General features: G+C 40.5%; 1 protein-coding gene across 7 annotated transcripts in view; it reads left to right on the forward strand.

The window, feature by feature from the left end:
• anks1b (ankyrin repeat and sterile alpha motif domain containing 1B) overlaps positions 1–22994 on the forward strand; it is a 240466-nt gene that overhangs the window by 157288 nt on the left and 60184 nt on the right. For 6 of the 7 annotated variants that reach the window (XM_051687944.1, XM_051687947.1, XM_051687950.1 and 3 more), the window contains 3 exons: positions 11796–12439; positions 14114–14183; positions 16867–16973. In XM_051687944.1, coding sequence (XP_051543904.1) covers positions 11796–12439; positions 14114–14183; positions 16867–16973 — 821 coding nt within the window. Of the gene's footprint in view, positions 1–11795; positions 12440–14113; positions 14184–16426; positions 16974–22994 lie in introns of those variants that run through there. The other variant, XR_007896108.1, reaches the window with a different exon arrangement.

Consider the following 22994-nt stretch of genomic DNA (forward strand, 5'->3'; position numbering starts at 1 on the left):
GAACGGAGGTTACATCAGTAACCATGACGTTTTATGTGCGTGTGGGCGGGTTTGGGTGGTTTATGAGGAACTTTTTTTTTGGTTGCAGACTGGTAAATAAAAAGGTATTATGCTATAAATGTGGTTTATGAGGACATTTCTAGTGTGCCCATAATTCAAATCGCTTAAAAAAACTTATTAAATAATGTTTTTTTTTTTTTTTTGAAAATGCAGAAAAAAATGCAGAAAGTTTTCTGTGAGGGTTAGGTTTAGGGGTAGGGTTAGGGGATAGAATCTATAGTTCGTACAGTATAAAAATCATTGTCTATGGAGAGTCCTCATAAGGATAGCTGCACCAACGTGTGTGTGTGTGTGTGTGTGTGTGTGTGTGTGTGTGTGTGTGTGTGTGTGTGTGTCTGCCTGCCCATGCACTCATGCAGACATTAGTGGGTGTTCTACCCCTCTTAAGTCACTGTGTCAACGGGGTTCGGTGGCATAATTTAACACCATCATTCCATTAAAGAGTTTGATTAGTGAATCTTCATGAGTGTGTGTGTGATTGGGTTCCCCAATGCGCAGCCTCCAGCAGAGATTTTAGAGATCAGAGTCCTGTGTGTTGAGTGGAAAGATAAAAAAATATCGCTTTTTATTGTCCACACACAGAGACACTCACATACACAAATTTGTTTTTCTGTTATTGTGCTAACTTTTCATTGACTTCTATTGTTTTTATACTGAGCTAATGATATTTTCTATCCCCTAACCCCAAATCTAACTCTCACACAAACCTCTATGTATTTTTACATTTTCATTAAGACATAATTGAGTAGGTCATTGTCCTCAAATGGTCCCCACAATATTGGCACATTCTATATGTGCTCCGAAAACTGTGTAAGCGCACTCTCACACACACTCACACACACACACACAGTGACGTGTATCATCTGAACAGTTTTGGATTTTAATAAAACACAGATCTAACATCACTCCTAACAGCGCCGGACCCCCACAGCACTCGTCGATGCTGGTTGCCTTGGAGATCTGCAGTTTGAGACAAATGGAAAAGCCACAACAAATTCAATATTTCATAATAGTTTATGATTCCTACGGGCATACAGGGAGATTTATATGGCAATTCCATACAAGGAAGGGTATATTAATGGTCATAACATCTCTTCCTATTGTACCAGTACCAACCATAGGAACTGAGAGAGAGAGAGAGAGAGAGAGAGAGAGAGAGAGAGAACTACTGTCATTGACTTATTTTAATCCATGTGCATGTAGACACAGGGCAGCTAGCTTTAACATCTTCTGTGATTGACAGGTCTGATATTGTTCTGTGGCTTTTAATATCTTAGAGTCAAAGACACGCACCACAGAAAATGAAACAAGATTGTACCAGACGTTGTGCTGGAACCTTCCCTGCAAACAACCTTACTTAACTCACAGAATGTACTCACACATACATGCCCTGATTTATGACTGTCTGTTGGCTACATAAGTTAATAATTTTTCTGCACAATTTTGTTTGTCACTACAGCTTTTTTTGGTAAGATTTTATGCTAATGTTTCTACTTTATTAGTGGTGTTTGCGAGGGAATTCTATCTATGATTATCTTTTTATTAAATTTTGGCTCATAACTCATCACACACCATTTGTGCTACGGACACAAATTACACCTTAAATCGCATGGCTTGTAAAGGAGAGGTGTGCTATTACTTTTTGTCTTGTGGGTGGTTGCTAGGGCAATGCCATACGGTTGCTAGGGTATTCTAGGTGGTTGCTAGGTGATTGCTTACCTAGCCCACCTCCAAGTCTCTATGATATTCTTGAGGGACCTTTAGTCTTTGAGATTTTCGTCCAATTATCATCCACAAGAAAAATCGAAAATTAGATTACTTTGAAAACTGAACCCTAATGTATACAATGGAAGAAGCTAAACGTTTTTCTCCTGAATGCACCAAAGCACCCTGGACGAACAAAGCATTTATACTATGAGTTTTAAAGTAAGTTGAAAATAAATAAATAAAGAACATCACATCCAAACCATCAATCATCAGTGCTCTTCAACTAGCCAAGTCCTCGTAGGTGAAAAAAATGTCAGGGATGTGCTCGAACTGGAGAAATATCACTGAACAAACACCTCAGCAGAACAAGAACATCATAATTTGTTGCCGAATTTAAAGAAGGCTGTTCACCCAGTAAGCATTCTTTAGTTAGTTAGAATTAGTGCACCTTTCCTCAACAGTCCACATAATTTGCTACGGACGATGTCTGTAGTTTAATATTTGAAATAGATCCCTAACTTGAAGTATGAGTAATAGTAATAGTGATGCTTTCCTTAAAAACACCACTAAAAAGATTTATGTCTGCACTTCTTTAGAATATTATACGCCTATGTTTATTTATTAAATGTAAACCATGCAGGGGTACATACATAGTCTCTCTCTCTTTCTCTCTCTCTCTCTCTCTCTCTGTGAGCCACTGTAGGTTTGGCAGGATCTCTGGCCCTATTCTTGTCAGGAAATGGGTGCAGTTCAATACTGCGCAATAAACATTTGTTAACTATCAATTAAACATGTAGCCGTTAATCCACTGGAAAATACAGCCATCAGCTTACTGTGTGTGTTTCAAGCGAGAAACAAAGCAAAGTCCATTTATTTATTTATTTTTTTTTTTTGTGCTGTTCTCCATCATTACATCCTCTTGCATCTACAAACCCACCCTGAATTTTGTTCTGAACTTTAGACTTATCTAAACAATATAAGCATTCCTTTACATAAGCTCCCACATTTATACATCTTTAGAGTGCTTATCAAGATGTCTTTCAGTCTTCCTCTGACACTCTCTTCTACATGACAAGACATGACAGTGCTGTGTCTGTGATTGAGTATGTGCACAGTTAAGCGTGTGAGTGTGTTTTTCATACACTGCAGAGAAACATCACTTTAATGCTGTGTGGTGTAATGGTGGCTCTATCAGATCTCTGAGAATGGAAAGCTAGATGTAAACAAACATGTGCGAATGTAACCTTAGAGGTGGGACTCGCATATCTGCACACATAGCCTCTCTCTCGACTGTAACCTTTACTCTTAAGATCATTCTCCATGGATCCCTAGCTGGGAACTCCTGCTGGCTGTTCTGGTTAAGGTGAGGGAGGGAGAGAGAGAGGAGGGAGAGAGGGAGAGGTATAGGAATGTTTTCAAGAAGGAGGTAGGTGGTTTAACATACTTGCTGCATATGTTATTTTTCCCCATAGATGTTTCACCAAGGTGATGTTAAATAAAGGGAGGGGAGATTTTCAACTCTATTCTTCATTCGACCCCTGCTGAGCTTCAGATCATTGGCCTGATTCCAGCTGAGATTCGTTCTTCACCATCAGCCCAGCTTGCATTGCAGCTCCTATTATATATCTCACCACAGTTGATGTTCTCATTCCTGCTGTTTCCTGCTTGTTCTTGAGGAGCTCTTCAGTCCAGAGAGTGCAGTAAGCTCTCTTGTCTGGGTATAACTCCTATAAGCTGCTCTTTCATCCAGCAGTCTAATCGTTAATAGCCTGGAAATGGACCACAGCTGGTTATTTAGCAGCTTTTGCACTCATTCTGTGCATTTTGCTTTTGTTATTTGCCTACATGACGTATCAGGGCATCAAATGGTATGGTAAGAATTTGGTTTTTATTAGCTCATGCTCTCTGCCTCACTTTTTTAAAGGGTCGTGAAACAGTCCACTTTTAGCTCAAGTCTGCCTCTCAACCGTTTTGAAAATGCAACTCAACTGGGCATGGACAGCTGTGAGAACAAGGGCCCTAGTGGGTGGGGCAGGGGAGAAAGAGGGGGGCGAGCAATCTGTCATCTGTCAGTTGCCCAAGCCAGCTATGATGAATTGTAAGATTTGTATAGCTGGCAAAGTTAAAGTCCAACTAAATATGTTGAATGCCACCGTCTGAGAGAACAAAACAACTGTCTGAATTAGTCACATTAATTCACTAATACAGTTAACAGCATCAAAGATTCTCACAATTGCTCGTCACTGCTTCATCGGGCTTTGATCCTGTCCAGACAGTCACATGATTTTGCTTTCATCTCTGTCCACATAATGCAGAATAATCAACTGAACAGAACTCTAAGCTGTGGGCCAATATAGCTCACTATACTGCACACAGAATCACACTGGTCATTTTATGTCTGGAATTTAATGTGCAAATAAATAACAAGCAATGTACTTTGTATTCAAAATATTTGAATGTTTTTGACACTTTAATATCTTTTGAGACTTATTTCAAGACGTTGATTCACAAATATAAGTGCTTAGATCGGTTTAGACACTTAAATTAAGGATGGATGGATGGATGGATGGATGGATAGCGTTTGTGTTTGGGACAATCCATGTAAACCGCGTCTCAAACGAGTCCGGGTCAGAGACAGTCCACCTCACCACATATCTCAAAACACTCATGTTAATTAATACGTGCTGTGTGAACATTTAAAATCTGTTGCCTTTGACTGAAAGCCTGTCCTGTCTCTCTGTCAACAGCATTACTTGCGTAATGGTACTTTCAACTGTCTTTACTGACTGAGGCGCTTGAGAGATTGAAGCGCTGGTCGCTTGCTGCGCTCGTTTGTCAAAGGGTAAAGCCTAAACCATGTACGTCATGACTTGTGACGTTGACTAAATGTTCATTTCAAACCTGGAAGATGAAAATAGCCAGAAAAATCCCTAAATTAACCCCTTTCCTCTTGAAATTAAAAATAACAAATGTTGAAATTCCCTACCCTTGTGTGCAAGACATATATACCTGTTAACATCTCAAAAAATGAGTCGTAGTGTTTCATGACCCTTTATGGAGCGTTCACACTGACAGTGATTTAATTGCTGGAGTCATCAAGTCGTACTGTTGGTTTCCAGTAGGCGTTCCAACTTGCCTGCTGTGTCCAAATGTATCATGCAGTGGATCACTTGAGCTCTGCTTTCTACACTTCCATTGCTGGTCGCTGCATTGTATGAAGTATTGGTCTCTTAGGAACAATAATGAGCATTTCCCAATCTGTGGGCATTTTCAAACAGGGATGGGCATTTTTCAACTATCCAATGAAAGTAGGGCTCAATGTTGTAATCACTGGATGTTTCCAAACCAGAATGGGCATTTCTCAACTGTTCAGTGAAAGTAAAGAATGTCAATGTAGTAGGAAAATCGTGTATAGCGGTTGAAAAATGCCCATCCTAGTGTTGAAAATGGCCACTGATTGGGAAACACCATACTGACACCACCATCTATAAGTCAATATAAGTATTCAAATGACGGAATTGGTCCTGACAGATTTTTTTTTTTTTTTTTTTTTTTTTTTGCAAGCAACTTAAAGATTACATATATGGGGCCTGGGTAGCTCAGCGACAATTGACACTGACTACCACCCCTGGAGTCGCAAGTTCGAATCCAGGGTGTGCTGCGTGACTCCAGCCAGGTCTCATAAGCAACAAAATTGGTCCGGTTGCTGGGGAGGGTAGAGTCACATGGGGTAAACTCCTCTTGGTCGCAATTAGTGATTCTTGCTCTCAATGGGGCGCGTGGTAAATTGTGCGTGAATCGCGGAGTGTAGCATGAGCCTCCACATCTGGAGTCACCGCGGTGTCATGCACAACGAGCCACGTGATAAGATGCAAGGATTGGTAGTCTCAGAAGCGGAGGCAGCTGAGACTTGTCCTCTGCCACCCGGATTGAGGTGAGTAACCACGCCACCACGGGGACCTACCAAGTAGTGTGAATTGGGCATTCCAGTTTGGGAGAAAATATATTTTAAGATACTATAGATGTTTTACCAGTAACTTTTTCCCTGTCTGCTGTCTTTGACGGTACAGCTCAGGATAGTCACTTATCAACATTATCATTATGCCATTTTCCTGCAGCTCCAAACAGATAAATCACGTGGCATTTATAGCTCATGTGATTGGCTCTGTTAGTCCCACGAGCAAAGATAGTAGATTTCAAACAGCGCGCTTCTGGGTTAGTCCTGCACCAGCTAAGCTACTGCCATTATGCTGAATGAGAATGCTAACAGATAGCTTTCTCCAGGTGTTATAACCCTCTTTGGTGTGAACACTTCTTTAAAGCTTGAGTTTCCTATACTGTATTTGTGTCTTCTATGAGTATGTAACCCAAGCTGTCTTATTTGACGCAGTGCAGCGGTATAGATTTCTTCCTACTGACCTCAGATCAGCCTTTTGTACTCTGAATGAGCTTTTGATGTTCTCTCTGCTGTGCTCAGATAAGACTGGAACACTTCTGCTGAGATCCCGCATGATTCTTTGCCCTCTGGGTGAGTTCAGATAGCGTCAGGATTCTTTCCCTCACTCACTCTCTCTTCCTTCTCTCTGTTTCCTCTCTCCCTTTTGAATGCTTTCTGCCAATGATTTTGGAAGCCACAGTTCTCTTTCCATGATCACCCAGTGTCACCTGTTGCAGTTGCAGCTGTAAAACTAAACTGAGAGGAACATGGAAAAAGGGATCAAACCAAAAATATTAAGAAGAGTAGAACACATTAGTTCAGTGTTTCCCAAACTTTTTTGTTTAATGTGCAACCGTAGTCACATCAGTAAAGCTCAAGTACCCCTTCATCAACACCAAACCGGAAATGTGTTCCTTTGAACTCATATTAAACTCACTGAGCACTTTATTAGGAACACTATGGTCCTAATAAAGTCCCAGATGTTGTATTCTGCTTTTGTAGTCCATCTGCCTCAAGGTTGGAAGGTTTGTGCATTCTGAGATGCTATTCTGCTCACCACAATTGCACATAGCGGTTATCTGAGTTACTGTAGCCTTTTTGTCAGCTCAAATCAGTCTGGCCATTCTCCGTTGACCTCTCTCATCAACAAGGCGTTTCTGTCCGCAGAACTGTCGCTCACTGGATGTTTTTTGTTTTTGGCACCATTCTGAATAAACTATAGAGACTGTTGTGTGTGGAAATCCCAGGAGATCAGCAGTTACAGAAAACTCGAACCAGTCCGTCAGGCACTAACAATCATGCCACAGTCAAAATCACTGAGATCAAATTTTTTTCACCATACTTATGGTTGATGTGAACATAAACTGAAGCTCCTGACCCATATCTGAATGATTTTATGCATTGCACTGCTGCCACAAGATTGGCTGATTAGATAATCACATGAGTAATTAGGTGTATAGGTGTTTCTAATAATGTTCTAAGTGAGTTTATACTGGATATAATTTAGCATTATAATTTATATTATTAAAAAAAAAGACAATCAATACTTTAAGTGAAAAACAGACTCATAAAGTAGCACAAAGTATATAAGTGTTACGAGTGTCATCCACACAAATTTCTAAAACTTTCACAAATTACTGTGTCCTTTCTTTAAAAAGGAACTGAATATCAAGTTGGCAATCACTGCACTAAACAATAGCATACAGTATATGTATGTACTGTATGTATACACACATGTCCTTTTGCTATAAATAATCCCTCCATACAGTATGCCTGTATCACCCTTCCTGTAACACTTGGGACATTTGCCCTAGCGACCTCTAAGGTTAAGGCTCTTAGTTTGAAGTTCTGTGTATTCCTTGTCTTGTCATGTGATATCCTGTTTCCCTCACATTCATGTTCTCTCTGTCTTTGTCAGTTGTTAAACTTGTATAGATGTTTGGTTTGTTCTTCTGTTATGTTTTGAGTTATGTGTGTTTAGATTTCTGAGTTTTATGAATAAAAGCCTGCACTTAGATCCTCCTTCTCACGCCTCGTTCCTACAGATGTTACAGAACAACTGACCTCTACTATGGATCTAGCGACTTTTCGTCTGTTTGATCTCATACAGGGAGAGGGGACCATTGAACAGTATACCGAGCAGTTCTGCGGTCTCACCCAGGTTCTCAATTGGGAAGATACTGAATTCAAGGACTGTTATCGGTTCGGCTTCGTCTGCTGAGCCTCCATCCCTGGTAGCTCTTCCCTCAGAGTCCCTACATTCAGCGGCTCCACCTCCTGACCCTCCACTAGTTCCGTCCTGGTCTCCTGACCTTCCGCCAGTTACAGTCCTGGTCTCCTGACCCTCTGCCAGTTCCCTTCCTGGAGCCACTTCCCTGGCTGCTGGCTCCGCCCTGGTCTCCTTGATCTCCTGACTGTCTGCCTGATCTGCCCTGGCCTGCTTGGTCTCCTGGTTCACTTCGGACTCCCCGTTTGCTCCGCCTTGGCCGCCTTGTCCGTTTTGCCCTCTCGTTTCCCCTGTGCTTTCTTGGACTGCCAGTTCCATGATGTTCTGCTCCTCCCATGAACAATCTGTACATTGGGACATTTGCCCTAGCGGCCACTAGAGGTCGCTAGGTTAAGTTTAAGACTCTTAGTTTGAAGTTCTGTGTATTCCTTGTCTTGTCATGTGATATCCTGTTTCCCTCATGTTCATGTGTCTTGTTCTCATTGGTTTATTGTCTTGTTAACTTGTTATCATTTCTGTTTTGTTATTGGTTCCTGTTTAGTAGTCTTGTTATCTTGTTATTAGTTAAGTCTTGTCATTGGTTGTCTTTGTCATTTGTTTCCCTTGTCTGTGTATATATTGCCCTCTTGTTCACTGTCTTTGTCAGTTGTTAAACCTGTATGGATGATTGGTTTGTTCTTCTGTTATGTTTTGAGTTGCGTGTGTTTAGTTTTCTGAGTTTTATTAATAAAAGCCTGCACTTAGATCCTCCTCCTCACGTCTCGTTCCTACAGATGTTACACTTCTATTGTCCAACCCACTATCTGTCTGTTGTATACCAGCTTGGTGTGAGTCCCTTCAGGTGCAGAGAAGATAATTTCTAAATTTATAATCTCAAAGCTACTTTACACATTTTCCAAACATGCATTCCTGCGCAGATTAGTTTTCTCAGAAAACATTAAGACACAGACACAAAAGAATGTCTGTTCTTGATATCTCTTATAGTGTGGTCACTCTGTTCATCAACCGGCAGTGCTGGCAAAGAACCAGAAGCACTCATACTTTAATATTACCCATAAATTGTGCATTTCATTCGATCTGTTTTCCAGAAGCTGAAGTGAACTTTACATCATGGCTGTGTAGGTGTGTTGAGTGGTCTCTATACTGTAGCTAGTTGCTGTATATTTAACCTTTTAAAGCTGCCTAAAACAGAACCAAATTTTAAAACCTAAGCCTTCCTTCTTTTGCTGCTCTGGTATTTCCTTTAGGAAACTCAAATCTATATTCTTTTGATCATTAACAATATGATATTTTTAGTTTGTGTCTCTTTGTATATGGCCTCTCTCAGCTGACAGTCACATTCTGTGATTTATATTGTATGCCGACCGCTGTTTTGTCTGAGATGGTAATGACCTTTACTACTGTTGTGATAGCTCACGCTGTTTCTGTTTCTCAATGGATAAACTCATCATAGCGTTTGACTTTTGGTCCTTTCACTCCAGGTGATGGCACAAGCCCATCTGTACAACATTACCCTCTCTCTTCAGGGTCAAATACTGGGCTTTGGCTTTGTACAGAGTCTGGAACCAAGCATTAAGCTTAACTGCTGGTCCATGCATAGGAGTTTTGTGACTTTCAGCCCATGCCTATTAACTTTTAAGCCATCTATATGTTAGTGTACTCCTAAAAGTTGATCAAATTAACCTTGCAGATATGCATTTAAAATGTACAGTCTTTTTCGTCTGTAATATTGGACCAAAAAATGTTGTTGACTAGTCTTGGACTACACAGATTTTTGTCAAATCAATTGTTCTATAGAATGAGAATGCCACTCCCCCAGTTAAAAAAAAAATAAGGTGAGTGGCATTCACATTGGATAGAACAATGAGAATACCATGTAAAATGACCCCTTCAATGTGTCCCACCCAAAAATCCTGTTTCAATAGGAAATATTTTAATGCAGGAAAGAAAACTGGACTCGTCAAGTGATTTCATGGCATCTTTAATAACCTCAAAGTGACATAGATGGTTCTCAGTGTGGGATATCTTCTCTCTTGTTGTCAGCACCTGTCCTATACTCTCTCCCTCACCCTGCAGGGGTGTAATTTGATCTTTATCAGTTGAAAATGCTGTTAACATGAGTTCAAGCACAGTATCGAGATATGCAATCTAGCACATAGAGGCACTACAGTACGTTTAAATGTACTACTGTGCTTAATATCACATGTTTAATGAGATGAGGCTGTGTTGCTTTAAAATACTATAGTTGATGATTTTCTATGTCTAATTGTGATATGATAGGGTGAGACCAGAAATGCTTTCGAGAGCTGTTAGTTATTAATTAAAGCTGAAATTACCCAGTCTCCATTTACCCTTGTTCATTTGTGTTCTGAGCTTTGTGCTAAATCAACATTGTTGTGATGCACAGTAAAAATAGCAGCTTTAGCAATGTTCCTTTCAGATTCCACAGTGCTGGTGGTTATTTTGACCCATAGCTAAGAGTTCTGTTCAGTTGATTATTCTGCATTATGTGGACAGAGATGAAAGCAAAATCATGTGAATGTCTGGACAGGATCAAAGCCCGATGAAGCAGTGAGTGTGTGTGTGTACATGTTATGCTTTGGTTAAAGCCATTTAATGTCTGATAAGTGTTATTAATAGCACCTGCTTTTGACATGATTAGGCCTGAATGGAACGCTCATCATTCATGAAATTCTAAACATCCCCCACCCATTGCATCTTCGTTAATAAATATTTTGGTAAATTTGAGAATGGTTTCAGATACTAAATAAGACTATATTACTTTAACGCACATTTAAATTAAATCAGATAATTACATTTATAATCAGCGCAGAAAATGGGGAAAAAGTGTGCAGATTCATGGACCTAGTTAGTGGTATTTACTTAGACCAGCGTTATTACTAATGCTCTTGCTTAATACTTTAAACCCTAAACCTAATTATTCTGCACCATATGTGCTACGGGCTTGAACGATACATCAAAACAAGCAGTTTGTAAAGGAGAAGTGTGCTCTATTACTTTAAGAAGATTGGACTTAGAAATTTGTATTTGTTCCTGGCGGATGATAAATTGACTGAAAAAATCCCCTAGACTCGCAGTGAAGGAGGGAGTGTAGAGAGTGAAGAGACTTGGGGGTGGGCTATTTTGATTTGGGTCAGTCAGCAACCACCCAGAACACCCTAGAAACCACATAGCAACAACTTTGTAACACCCCATTACACCTTAGCATCATGATGGTGACTTTTGCACAGGCAAGCACCACTCACATTTCATTCAGAACATTTAAAAAGCTTGTGATTTATTTTTTATTCTATTATATTACCTTTTTTGTTTTCATATAGTAATGGCTCACAAAACATCTCTATCACCTAAATCTTAAAAATGAAATCTGACACTATAGCTGAAATTTAAACTGACTGTAGTGAATACATATGCCTCCTCATATTAATCAAGACCTGAATAAACCTAGTGACCTCTGTGAACTGAGACGTGTCTTCACTTTACACTACAGATCGCACAGCGCCTGTGGACACAGATGCTTTTAAGATCTCTTTAGTGAAGGGGTCCAAAGCTTCTTTAGATGGGGCAGTGCAGGAGTTCTCTGGGTCATAGGGGAGAAGAAGAAGATAAGAATAGGCCTCTGGCACCCCACTGAACAAAGTAATTTGCCCCCCAGCCACAGGCACTCATTTGGAGCTTGTCTCAGCACAGCGAGTTAATGGCTTGACATACATATGTACACGTACACAAACACTCACATGTCACATGTTTAGTATCTGCTAAAGAAAGAAAAAATGAAAGAAAGAGAAAAACATAAGCCTTGAAAACCTGATTTATCTTTAATCTTTATGTTTTGTCTTTTAGATGAAACAGCGCACCAGAAGGATTATGTAGAAAACGACGATCGAAGACACAGCCACGTTCCTGAGCAGTTTGCAGGCCTCCTGCACGGGTCCTCTCCCGCTTGTGAATCCCCAGACAATCCCTACCAGCTTTACGGCAAAGTGCGAAAGTTCAGCGTTCCTGAGCCCCCGCTCCGGTATGGGAATCTGCTCAGGGCACCAGAGTACCCTCCCCCGTTCCCCCGCACAGGTAGCGAAGCATCAGCCCTTAAGACCCAGAAAGAACCCAAGCCGCAAATAGTGTACAGGACCATTTTTCACACCCGGGTCAACCAGAGCCCGTTTACGCCTGTCGAACAGGGCAACAAGCCTGGGGTGCATGTGAGGAACAGGGAGGGCCAGAGCAAAAGCACGGGCGGTTATAGCCCAGCAAGCAGCACTACAGGCTACGAGGAAAGAGCGTGCACTCTAGGGAGGATGCGCTCAATGCCCAAAAACATCTTGGACCTTCAGTTGTCCAGAAATTTCTCCAAATCGGACTCAAATCTGGTGGCTGTGTCTCCCATTGAAGAGGAACAGTGGAACTCCAGAGGGCAGAACAGTCCTGGTAAAAACAGCCCCAAAAGACTGGAGAGAACTCCCTCCTTTACAGCAGAGTGGGAAGAGGTAATAGCATTTTAATTACCAACTAATTGCTGAATCATTTCCACTTAATTAATTCAGTTAGCTTTGACGGTGAAGTAACTTGAGCTGACTGGCTTGAAAGGGCTTCTTTTGTTGAGCAACGTTCGTGCTTTTGGTGAGTAGGGCAAAAACATGTGCTTTTACCAGAAAATCTTGATACTTGATTCAACAGTGTTGTCATGGTAGCTAAATTACTTTTTAATATGTTTCTGTAATATATTAATTGTGCATAATGATAGGCCTGAGATGCATTCTGCTCTTCTGTATTGCATTGATGGTGATCTGTTTATCAGTTGAGCAGCTTTTATCCAGGGTAATGTAGCATAAAAAGTCAAGCAACAAGTGCCTTTGAATAATGACATCTTAATTATACCAGATATAAATGTTTTGGGTGAATCTCTTGAAAACATGTCTGGGTCATGTTGTACCCCACAATAAAAATAAAAACAAATTTTCATAAAGAAAATTAAACATTTTTTTAATAGTAACACCCAAACCCCCCCCCCCCCCCAAAAAAAAATTTATATATACTTTTAATGTTTTATTGTAATATTTTAATGCATTACTCTCAATGATTATTCTTAATTTTCAGTAAACAATCACTGTATACAGTACATGTACTTTTTTCACATTACAGTGAGAAAAACAAATCATAAAAGTTTTGTTTTTTATTATAGTAATAATAGAATAGTAAAAATAATGAAAATTAAGGGCCATGTGCTTAACTGTCAATAAATGTCATGTCAAAATGCAAAAAAATGTAATAGTCCTAAAAATAGGCACATTTTTAATGCAAAATATTATTTCTTACTTTACTCTTTTGATTTTGGGGTGAAATATGACCCGAATATGTTCTTGACGAGCTTTGTGAGATTCGCCCTGTAGTAACATTTTAGCAAAGATTAAAATAAACACTCAATGAAACAGAATTTATAGAATAATAATTCAACCTCCCTGCTCAGATTTCCTTGTGTGAATTCTTTAGAGTCAGATATCTTTCAGGTCAGCGCTTCTATTCAGATGCAGCTAGTGTATAAGAACCCACTTTATATGACAACTAAAAGAGACTCCACAGTCTATAAATTGAATGTGTCACAGCATTTTCTTCCCTAGCCTCACCCAGCTGTCAGGTCTTTAGAGGAGAACATTTATTAGAAATAACTGATCAAAGCGTTGAGGGGAGAGTTCTGCATCCGTTCATCTGAGGCTTTCGAGCAGCTTTCTCTTTGGAGTAAACCTCAGTCCACTGGGAGACAGTGAGGGCTGTTCTTTGAAGGCAGGTGTTCAGCTCTACGGATGTGAAATGGCACTTTCTCCGCTCAGAACATCAGTGTCATCTTAATGAGGAGACATTCATCAAGAAACATTCTCCACTCTCTCTCCGAACTAACATATTCTCAAACTATGAACGTAATAAATTGCCTTCCTAAAATTCCCATTTTTCTCCCAGCTTTTAGCCAACAATTATATATATTATATATGTATAATTACGTTTAGGGAGAACTGTAACTGGGATTGTGGGGAAAAGAGGAATGACAAGAATTCCATCAGGGAATGCCATGGGAAAATTATTTAAAAATAGGAATGAGAGCAATGTCGTTATGCAAACACGCATGATCTCTTCTCATCTAACTTTCTCTATCTTTCTCTTCACAGATTGACAAGATTATGAGCTCTATTGGTGCTGGAATTGGCACAGAGTTGGAGATTACGGAGGATCAGTCAGGTGTGTATGTGTGTGTTGATGCATATACATTGTCAGTCATCACACAACACTTAACAAATATCCATAACTATAGGGAGCCTGTGGCATGATGTGAATGTCTAGCTACTGTGAAGTGTGCAAAACTGTGAGGCAAGTGGGTTTCCTTCAGTAGTGTCAAAGAGCTGCTCATAGAAGACAAGGAGCTTTTTGAGATGTAACCATGGTTACTGTGCACTCTCTTCTCTCATCACTGTGCGTTTCCTATAGTCACAATGAGAACGGGGGACAGGAAGTGGATGGATGGTTCAGACCTCTAAGAACTGATCGTTTTTACTAAGGGAAAGGGTAGCCTGACTGAATGAAGTTCATTTACCTGCAATGATAGTGAAAATCTCTCCTCTCCTTTTGCTTTTCCTCTCACCTCCTTTCAGCAACTTGTGTCTTTCCTCTAACCTTTCCTCTTCTTTCGCCTCTCCAATTGTCTCCTCTCCTCTTGCTTTTCCTCTCAACTCCTCTCAGCAACATGTGACTTTCCTCTAACCTTTCCTCTCCTTTTGCCTCTCTAACTGTCCTCCTCTCCCTCAACTTTTGATTCTTCTCTCCTCCACTTGCCTCCTCTCGTCTCCTTTTGCTCTTCCTTTCCTTTCGCCTCTCCTCTGGTCTCCTCTCCTTTTGCCTCTCACCTCTTCTTCTCTCATTCTCTCCTCTTCTCTTGCATCCTCTCCTTTTGCCTATCCTCCCATTCTCTCTTTTCTCCTCATCTCTCTCCTCTCACCTCCTCTTCTCTCCTTTCACCTTTCACCAGTTGCCTCTCTTCTTTGTTATCTCGCCTCCTCTCTTCTCATCCTCTCTTCTCCTCTTGCATGCTCTCCTTTTGCCTCTCCTCTCATTCTCTCATCTCTTCTTAATCTCTTAATCTCATCTCATATTGCCTCCTCTCTTCTCCTCTTCTCCTCCTCCTCTACTTTTGCCACTCCAATTGTCTCCTCTTCTCTCATTCTCTCCTCTTGCCTCCTCTCCTTTTGCATCTCCTCTCATCCTCTCTTTTCCTCTTGGATCCTCTCCATTTGCCTCTACTCTCATTCTCTCCTCTCTTCTTAATCTCTTGTCTCCACTTGCCTCCTCTCCTTTCAACTCTCCTATCGCATCATCTCTTCTCTTCTGCTTATCTCTCACCTCTCTTGTCATCTTTTCTCCTTTTTTCCTCAAGCCTCCTCTCTTTTTGCCTCCTCTTCTTCTCTCCTCTTGACTTGCCTCCTCTCCTTTCGCGTCTCTTTTCCCCTCGCTTCTCCTCTCACCACTTTTGTCTCCCTCTCACTTTTTCCTCTCCTTTCGCCTCTCTTATTGTCTCCTTTCTCTCCTGCTCCTCTCACCTACTCTCTTTTTGCTGCTGCTCCTCTGGTCATCTCATCTCTTCTCATCTCATCCTTTCCTCTACTTTTGCCTCTCCACTCGCCTCCTCTCTTTTACCTCTCCTTTCACCTTTCACCTCTTCTTCTCTCATTCTCTCCTCTCCTCTTGCCTCCTCTTCTCTATTTTGCTTTTTCTCCTTTCGCATCTCCTCTGTCCTCTTGCCTCCTTTCCTCTCATCCTGTCTTCTCTTGCCTCCTCTCTTTTTGCCTCCCCTCTCATCCTCTCCTCTCCTCTTATTCTGTCCTCTCTAATTGCCTCCTCTCCTTTCACTTTTCCTCCAGCCTCATCTCTGCAACTTTTGGCCCTGCTTTCCTCTAGCCTTCCCTCCTTTTGCCTCTCCTCTCATCCTTTCACCTCTTCTTTAATTCTCTGCTCTCCTCTTGGCTCCTCTTCTTTCATCTCTTTCTCCTTCTCTCCCTCATTTTGCTTTCACAGAATGGCCAGTTGTGTTGCCATTTCACCTGTGCTCACAGACGCCCACAGAATGCGTGTGCATGTGTGTGTTGGAGGGAGGGAGCAACAGCAGCTTCTGCACTCAGACATAAAGGCTGGGGTTGATCTGATGGCTATTATCGGCAGTGCGAGGTACAGCTAGTAGAAAGAAGGGAGGGAGAGAGAGACTGAGAGGGAGGGAGAGAGAAAGAGAGCATAGTGGCACAGGATGCAGAGGCATACAAATGAGTGTGGGAGTGCTGGAGAAAGAGAATTCTACTAAGCAAGCTGCATGCTGTCATTCCTCTGCTCTCTCTATCTCCATCCCTCTCTCTCTCACACACACATGCTTGTTCTCTCTCTGGCACACACAAACACATGCACATGCATGCACTTACACACGTTGAGACAGGTTAAGCAGTGCAGCGGCTGAAGCGCGGGTTTGCGATCGCTTTTATCTCTCTCTTCGCTTGTGGATGTAATCTGGAGCTTTCAGCATGTCTACCTCCACAGCCGGCATACTTCTCCACCAGCACGGACCCTAACGCTCACTATCTAGGGAGGACGCCCTCTCCTTTTCTCTCTTTTTCTGTGTTTCTCCCTTTCTCCACTGTTTTATAAGCTTTACTTTCTGTTTTCCCTTCTGTTTGAATCACTTTTCTTCATTAATTTCTCTATCATTCTGACTCCCTGATTCTCACTCGCACACTCCGTCCCTCTTTGAGCATGGCGGGTTCGTTTGACAGTCACTTTGCGCGCAACATGATGTGGCAGTGCCAGCTCTCACAGCCGGACTGCCGTTGTTATCGGGTGGACGGCTACTCACTTCTCAAACGCCTCCCTCTGCATCCTCTGATAGGTCCTCGCTGCCCTGTCCAGTCCGTGGGACAGTGGCTGGACAACATCGGCCTGGTGCAATATGAAAACCACCTGCTGTCTAATGGCTTTGACAACGTTCAGTTCATGGTAAGTGCCTCCTTTACACTTATATCTCTGCCTTTCGTCATGGTGTTGACTTGCCTGCAGGCAGTTTTTCTGAGTCCATTCTTCAATAGTCATCACTTGTGTGTTGTGGGTGGTGTGGGTTTGCATATATACTTAAGTGTCTGTTTTTAGGTGACCTGTTTTGTCATTATTTGATGTTGTTCTGTGTTTGTGTTTTTGTCAATGTCAAAATGTGTGGTTTTGTAAGGTGTGCAGACAGTTTATTGGTACATTACTTTGGGGAAAAAATGCTCAGCATTGATCCTGTAAACCTTAAAGTTTACAGTATGTTTCTTGAGTATAATATTTCATTGAAAATTGTGACATTTCATAGGTAAACCCATTGCCTGACATGTATGTTTCCTGACTATATTGCCATTCAAGCACAATTTGCTTTCCTTAGAACTTTGGGAGGCAAATCAATTATTTACAGTAGTTTAATTATAAATTATGTTTTTAAGGGTATAATATATTTTTTTTTTTTTTTTATATTTATCTCAAATGTTTCATTTAGATGATTGTTCCAAGTCATTTTAAAATATGTTTGAAGACACCTCTGGGTTATCAGAAAGAGAGCTATGTATGAAATAAATATATACATTATTATCATGAGAAAACCTGATGTTGTACTAAATAAAAGCCCTGTAAACAATGTTGTACACATTGCACTCATCATGGGTACTCAGTGATACAGCCTTGCATTCCAACACGTGGTCAACATCACTCCTCTGACAATGCAGAAAACGTCCTCAGTGGGTGTGTTCAGATGCATGCATGCCTTTGACCAGTGTTTATGTGTGTATTTCGGGGGAAGTGTTAGGCATTCTGCATCTTCAACCTACAAATCAATCAAAGTTGTTTAGGTGCAGACCTGCAGTGGTATAGGTGCAAGAGGTTTTGTGTTCAGTCCTCAATGCTCAATCAATGCTCCCAGAGCATTTATGTTTACCAGTATATGCTTCTGCAGAGAGAGAGAGAGCAGCTTTCAGGTTGAACCGCATCACTGAAGGCAAAATGGTACATTATTTTTTTTTTGTAAATCATCCACCTCAATTAGTAGTGAATCATACTAAGCTAATCTAATGTGTAAGCAGTAATTTTGTGTATGAAACTCAGTGTTATTTCACCTAAATGTTTGTTTGACCTGAATCTTTTGATATCATTTTGTTTTTCTTTCATCATTCATGAAAGAAATTCACCAAAGTATACCTTCCCTACTGAAAAGGTCAATTTAGACCAACATGAATTTCCATGCTGGTTTATGTTGACCCATGCTGGTTAGTGCTGGTTTGGTGCTTGTGAAACTGGTCGACCAGCACTCTGGTCTTTCTGATGAAGCTGGTTGACCAAGGAAAGTTAAGCTAATGAGTTGCTAGTTAAGCAAGTAAAGAACCAACATACAAATCACAACATATGTTGGTGACCAGCTATGCTGGTCTTTTCATCATTGTTATACTGACAGTGAACTGAAAATGGAGTAAAGCAATCAAGTTGACATGAGTGATCCATTGACTCACTCTTCCTAACACATATATAAGGCCTTTCCTATGCACATGTTACAGTGGTCAATATTCAGCAAATATTACAGTATTTCAAAATGTCTTATGTCATTTCACCCTGCCAGCTTCTAAAGCAGTATCTCTGAGTAAATAGAGTGACTTACTGTAAGCTGTCTTGCTCACTTGTATTGTGTACAGCTCTATGCTTTTAGACTTCTAATTTAGTTGTTGCAAGCTGTGGCTTTACTAAATGAAAAGTTTTTGTGATTAGTCACCTTTGCAAAATGATCTGTTGCTTTTCAAAAGGTTGCATCTGTTCTTACAGTTAAATGATAATGATCAACTTAAATATATTAAGATGCATTCACATTTATGCATTTAGCAGACACTTTTATCCAAAGGGACTTACAGTGCATTCAAGGTATACAAGTTATAAGTATGCATGTCTCCTGGGAATCAAACCTATGACCAGGCTGTTGCTAGCGCCAGGTGAGCCACTGAAACCACAGAACTGCATTGAACTTATGAACTGTAGAGTTCAGACTAAAACATATACATTGTGTGTGTAAATCAGTGGCACGTGCACATGCACAAGTGTTTTGCAAGTGTTGAGTTGCAGATGCTGAACACCCTCCTCCAGCTCTGACCTGCATCCATTCCTGTGGGTTGCCGAGGCAACAGCAGAGAGAAAGGAATGGAGTACAAAGTATTTTAGCTATAGAAATTTCATAAATGTGCATTTCCTTCCCAGCCGTTGTCAAGGAAATGGATTATGCTCTTTCCCTCCAGGGCATTATTATCGGTTTTAATAGAGTGTTAAAAGCCTCCTGAAGTCAGTGTTGATTTGTCAACACCCCTCTTAATGCCAGTATTGACAAATTCCCCTGCTAGCAATTCAAAATCCTAAACATGTGAGCTAATATTAGAGCTTAAAGGAAAAATGTGCTTACAGTGAGGAAATTAAGAAAAAGATTCTTACAAAAAAAAAAAAAGATCTATAAGTGAACATCATTCCCAGTGTAAATCTGACACACACACACTCCTTAAAGGTGAAGCATGTCATTTCTATGTCATTAGTGGCACTTAATGGAAAATAATGACTTTATTTAGCAGGTTTCCAGAACACTCCCTTGTCTTTCGTTGGTCAACAAACAGATATTCCTGCTCCAGACTCACATCATTTGTTGAGCCAGTATTGCATTGTTGGGCTTTTCAGGATGCTCAAGCAGCCTCCTTAAGGATTAGTTATATTTGTCTCTGCATATTAATCTGGGATAAGAGAAACTTTAACATTGAAAAAATTAAACATTTTATCTTTAAGTTTTTAAGTGTTTTCAGTAGTTCATTGCTATGTCAGATTAAGCTTCTAGCAAAAACATCTCCTCTGGATGAATGAGACATCTGAATAAACCACACAGAACACACTCTCTCTTTCTCTCTGTTTCTCTCAGTGGTCTCTGTTGGACAGAGGATCTGAAAACCCTTCAGATACAATTCATATTAGATAGAGCTCTGCTGCTTTGTCTCAGTGCCTCTGATGTGTTGGTGTTTCTTTTCTGAACCTTATTGCTATTCTCTTTGTTTAAGTTGATATTTAAGACAGAATATATTGAACAAACTGCAGTGGATAGAGACTCAGTTCCCTCGTTCATAGGAAATGGACGAATGTGCAGAAATATGCAGTTGGAATCAATTTGTCATTTTAAAAGTGGAAATTTTAAACAGTGCAGAAGAGCCAGAGGAGATAATTTCATGAGAGAGAGAGTTAAGTTACGAAAAAAGTGATAGCAGTACCTCACTGAAGGCTTCTGGAAGTTTGAGATGAACAATTTAGTGTCACTGTGCTGGTCATTTATCTCTCGCTGAACTTGCTTTGAGGGTTTGAGATGGTGTTTGTTTCTTTCATGCACTGTTTTTCCCTCTTTACTCTACATATGTTAGTTTGCATTTAGATATCAGAGGAAAGACCTTCTCTAACAAGAGGATAGTTTTGGGCAGAGTCAAGAATTAACATTGGTTTGGGGCAAAAATGCCACTGAAATTGACAAAATTACCCAGATATATCATTATATTTTATACTAGGCTTTTCTAGTTACATACAGATATTGCATAAAATATGGGTTAAATGCTTTTGCAGACACTGCAATAGCCTGTAGCTCTCTGTTTAGTGATTGTTATTATATATATATATATATATATCTATATCTATATATATATATACATATATATATACACACACACACACTCACCGACCACTTTATTAGGTACACCTGTACACCTGCTTATTCATGCGAGTATCTAATCAGCTAATCGTGTGGCAGCAGTGCAATACATACAGTCTTGCAGATACTTCAGTTAATGTTCACATCAACCATCAGAATGGAGAAAAACTGCAGCCTCAGCTTTCTGTTCTTGGCTGACAGAAGTGGAACCGATGTGGTCTGCTGTTGGAGCCCATCCGCTTCAAGGTTCGACGTGTTGTGCATTCTGAGATGCTATTCTGCTCACTGCAATTGTACAGAGTGATTATCTGAGTTACCGTAGCCTTTCTGTCAGCTCAAACCAGTCTGGCAATTCTCCAATGTGCTCTCTCATCAACAAGGCATTTCCATCCATAGAACTGCTGCTCACTGGATTATTTTTTCTGTTTTTGGCACCATCTTAAGTAAACTCTAGAGACTGTTATGAGTGAAAATCCCAGTATCTGTAGATTTTATGCATTGCACTGCTGCCACACGATTGGCTGATTAGATAATCGCATTGAAGATTGTTGGTGCCAGACAGGCTAGTTTGAGTATTTCTGTAACTGCTGATCTCCTGGGATTTTCATGCACAATAGTCTCTAGAATTTACTCCGAATGGTGCCAAAAACAAAAAACGTCAGGTGAGTGGCAGTTCTGTGGATGGAAATGCCTTGTTGATGAGAGAGGTCAGTAGAGAATGGCCAGACTGGTTCAAACTGACAAAATCTACGTAACTTGTATAACCGCTCTGTACAATTATAGTGAGTTGGCGCTGTTTTGGCGGCAAGAGGGCAACCTACACAATATTAGGCAGGTGGTTTTGTTGTGGCTGATCAGTGTATATTGATTAAGAGGAAAAAAATTCCCTCATCTAGGTGAAAAATGCCCCTGAAAAACAACTCTTGGATGATTCTGGCTTATTAATAATAATAATAATGAAAAAATAATAATAATAATAATTCTGACGCTGGTTGTAGCTATTTCCAGCTGTCTGAGGATGAAGCCTTTTCTCCCCTTGGTTGTAAAGGAAGTTTGGCAGATGTAATCATTATTAAGGCGCGGTCACATTCACCTTTGCATGGCAAAATTCCGCAGGCAAAAAAGTCATGGGTGAATATTATGCGTGTTTGAATCAAGCAAAAAAACGAATTGCCAAGCAGCCTCTTTTAAATGCTGCACTTTATACTCTTTGAGAGTGAATAAAAAAAAAAAAACTTGCTGTTAAAATGAGGTCACTGCCAAACCAAGCAAATTCCTATTGATCGCAGCGAGTTGAATTCACCTGTCAGAGTTCACCAAACTTGAACTCCACATGAAATCCACGAGGGGAAATCTTTTGCCACCGGAAGTCCATCGCTCATAATTCATGATCACACGGATGCCCATTGAGATGACTGTATTTAACCCGTGGAATTTCGCTCTACAAAGGAAATGTGATTGCACCTTTTACCAATTAACCGTGTGCTCAGGGTTATTGACAGATTGATTAAGGACAATGGGGTGCGTCTTGTCACAGTGAGCACGTTTACATGAACGTCCTCATACCGATTATGCCTAAAAAGCAGACAACGTGTTTGGTCAGGTAACACATTAAACGGCTTTCATTTATCAGTGTAAGGTTATAAATGGCTTGAAAATAAACCGATCGACACGTGTGGATTTTTACCAATTACACACGATTTTGCGTTACATGTAAATGTTGAAGCAGTGCATGTTGCATAGAAATTTTGTCCGACTTTAGTCGGTGCCATTGCCACATCACCGTGATGTATGCCATCAAAGTGCTCAAGAGTTAGCCGAGACCAGCCGACCGTCTCAGCTGGTGCAGTTGCTCCAAAGCAGTTGCACAAGCTCTGATGACGACACAGTTTATTCGCGATTGGCCAGACTCTCCGATGACAACAATGATGTAAGCTTTATGGGCTGAGTTCGGAATGGCATTCTATCCCTACAACTCTCACTTCGTCTGCCATATCAGTCTATGTCAGAAGTAGTAATAGTAAGAGTAGTATGGCAGTATGCTGAGCAAGTCAATATATTTATAGCAACTTGCATAATTACACATACAGTTTAATGGCACAGACGCTTAAAACCAGAATGTATCACTAGTGCTCTGCTTAAATAAACCATGTCTAATTACTCAGCTTTGAGACACAGGCTTGGGTTATGCAAGGTGTAAAGGTTTTGTTTGATCCAGATAAGAGAGGAAACAGATAAAAAAGGGAGAAAAGGAGTAATGGCAACAAGAAATAAAGATGTTC

Source organism: Myxocyprinus asiaticus, chromosome 45 (genome assembly GCF_019703515.2).
Source record: "Myxocyprinus asiaticus isolate MX2 ecotype Aquarium Trade chromosome 45, UBuf_Myxa_2, whole genome shotgun sequence".
In the NCBI taxonomy this organism is placed as follows: Eukaryota; Metazoa; Chordata; class Actinopteri; order Cypriniformes; family Catostomidae; genus Myxocyprinus; species Myxocyprinus asiaticus.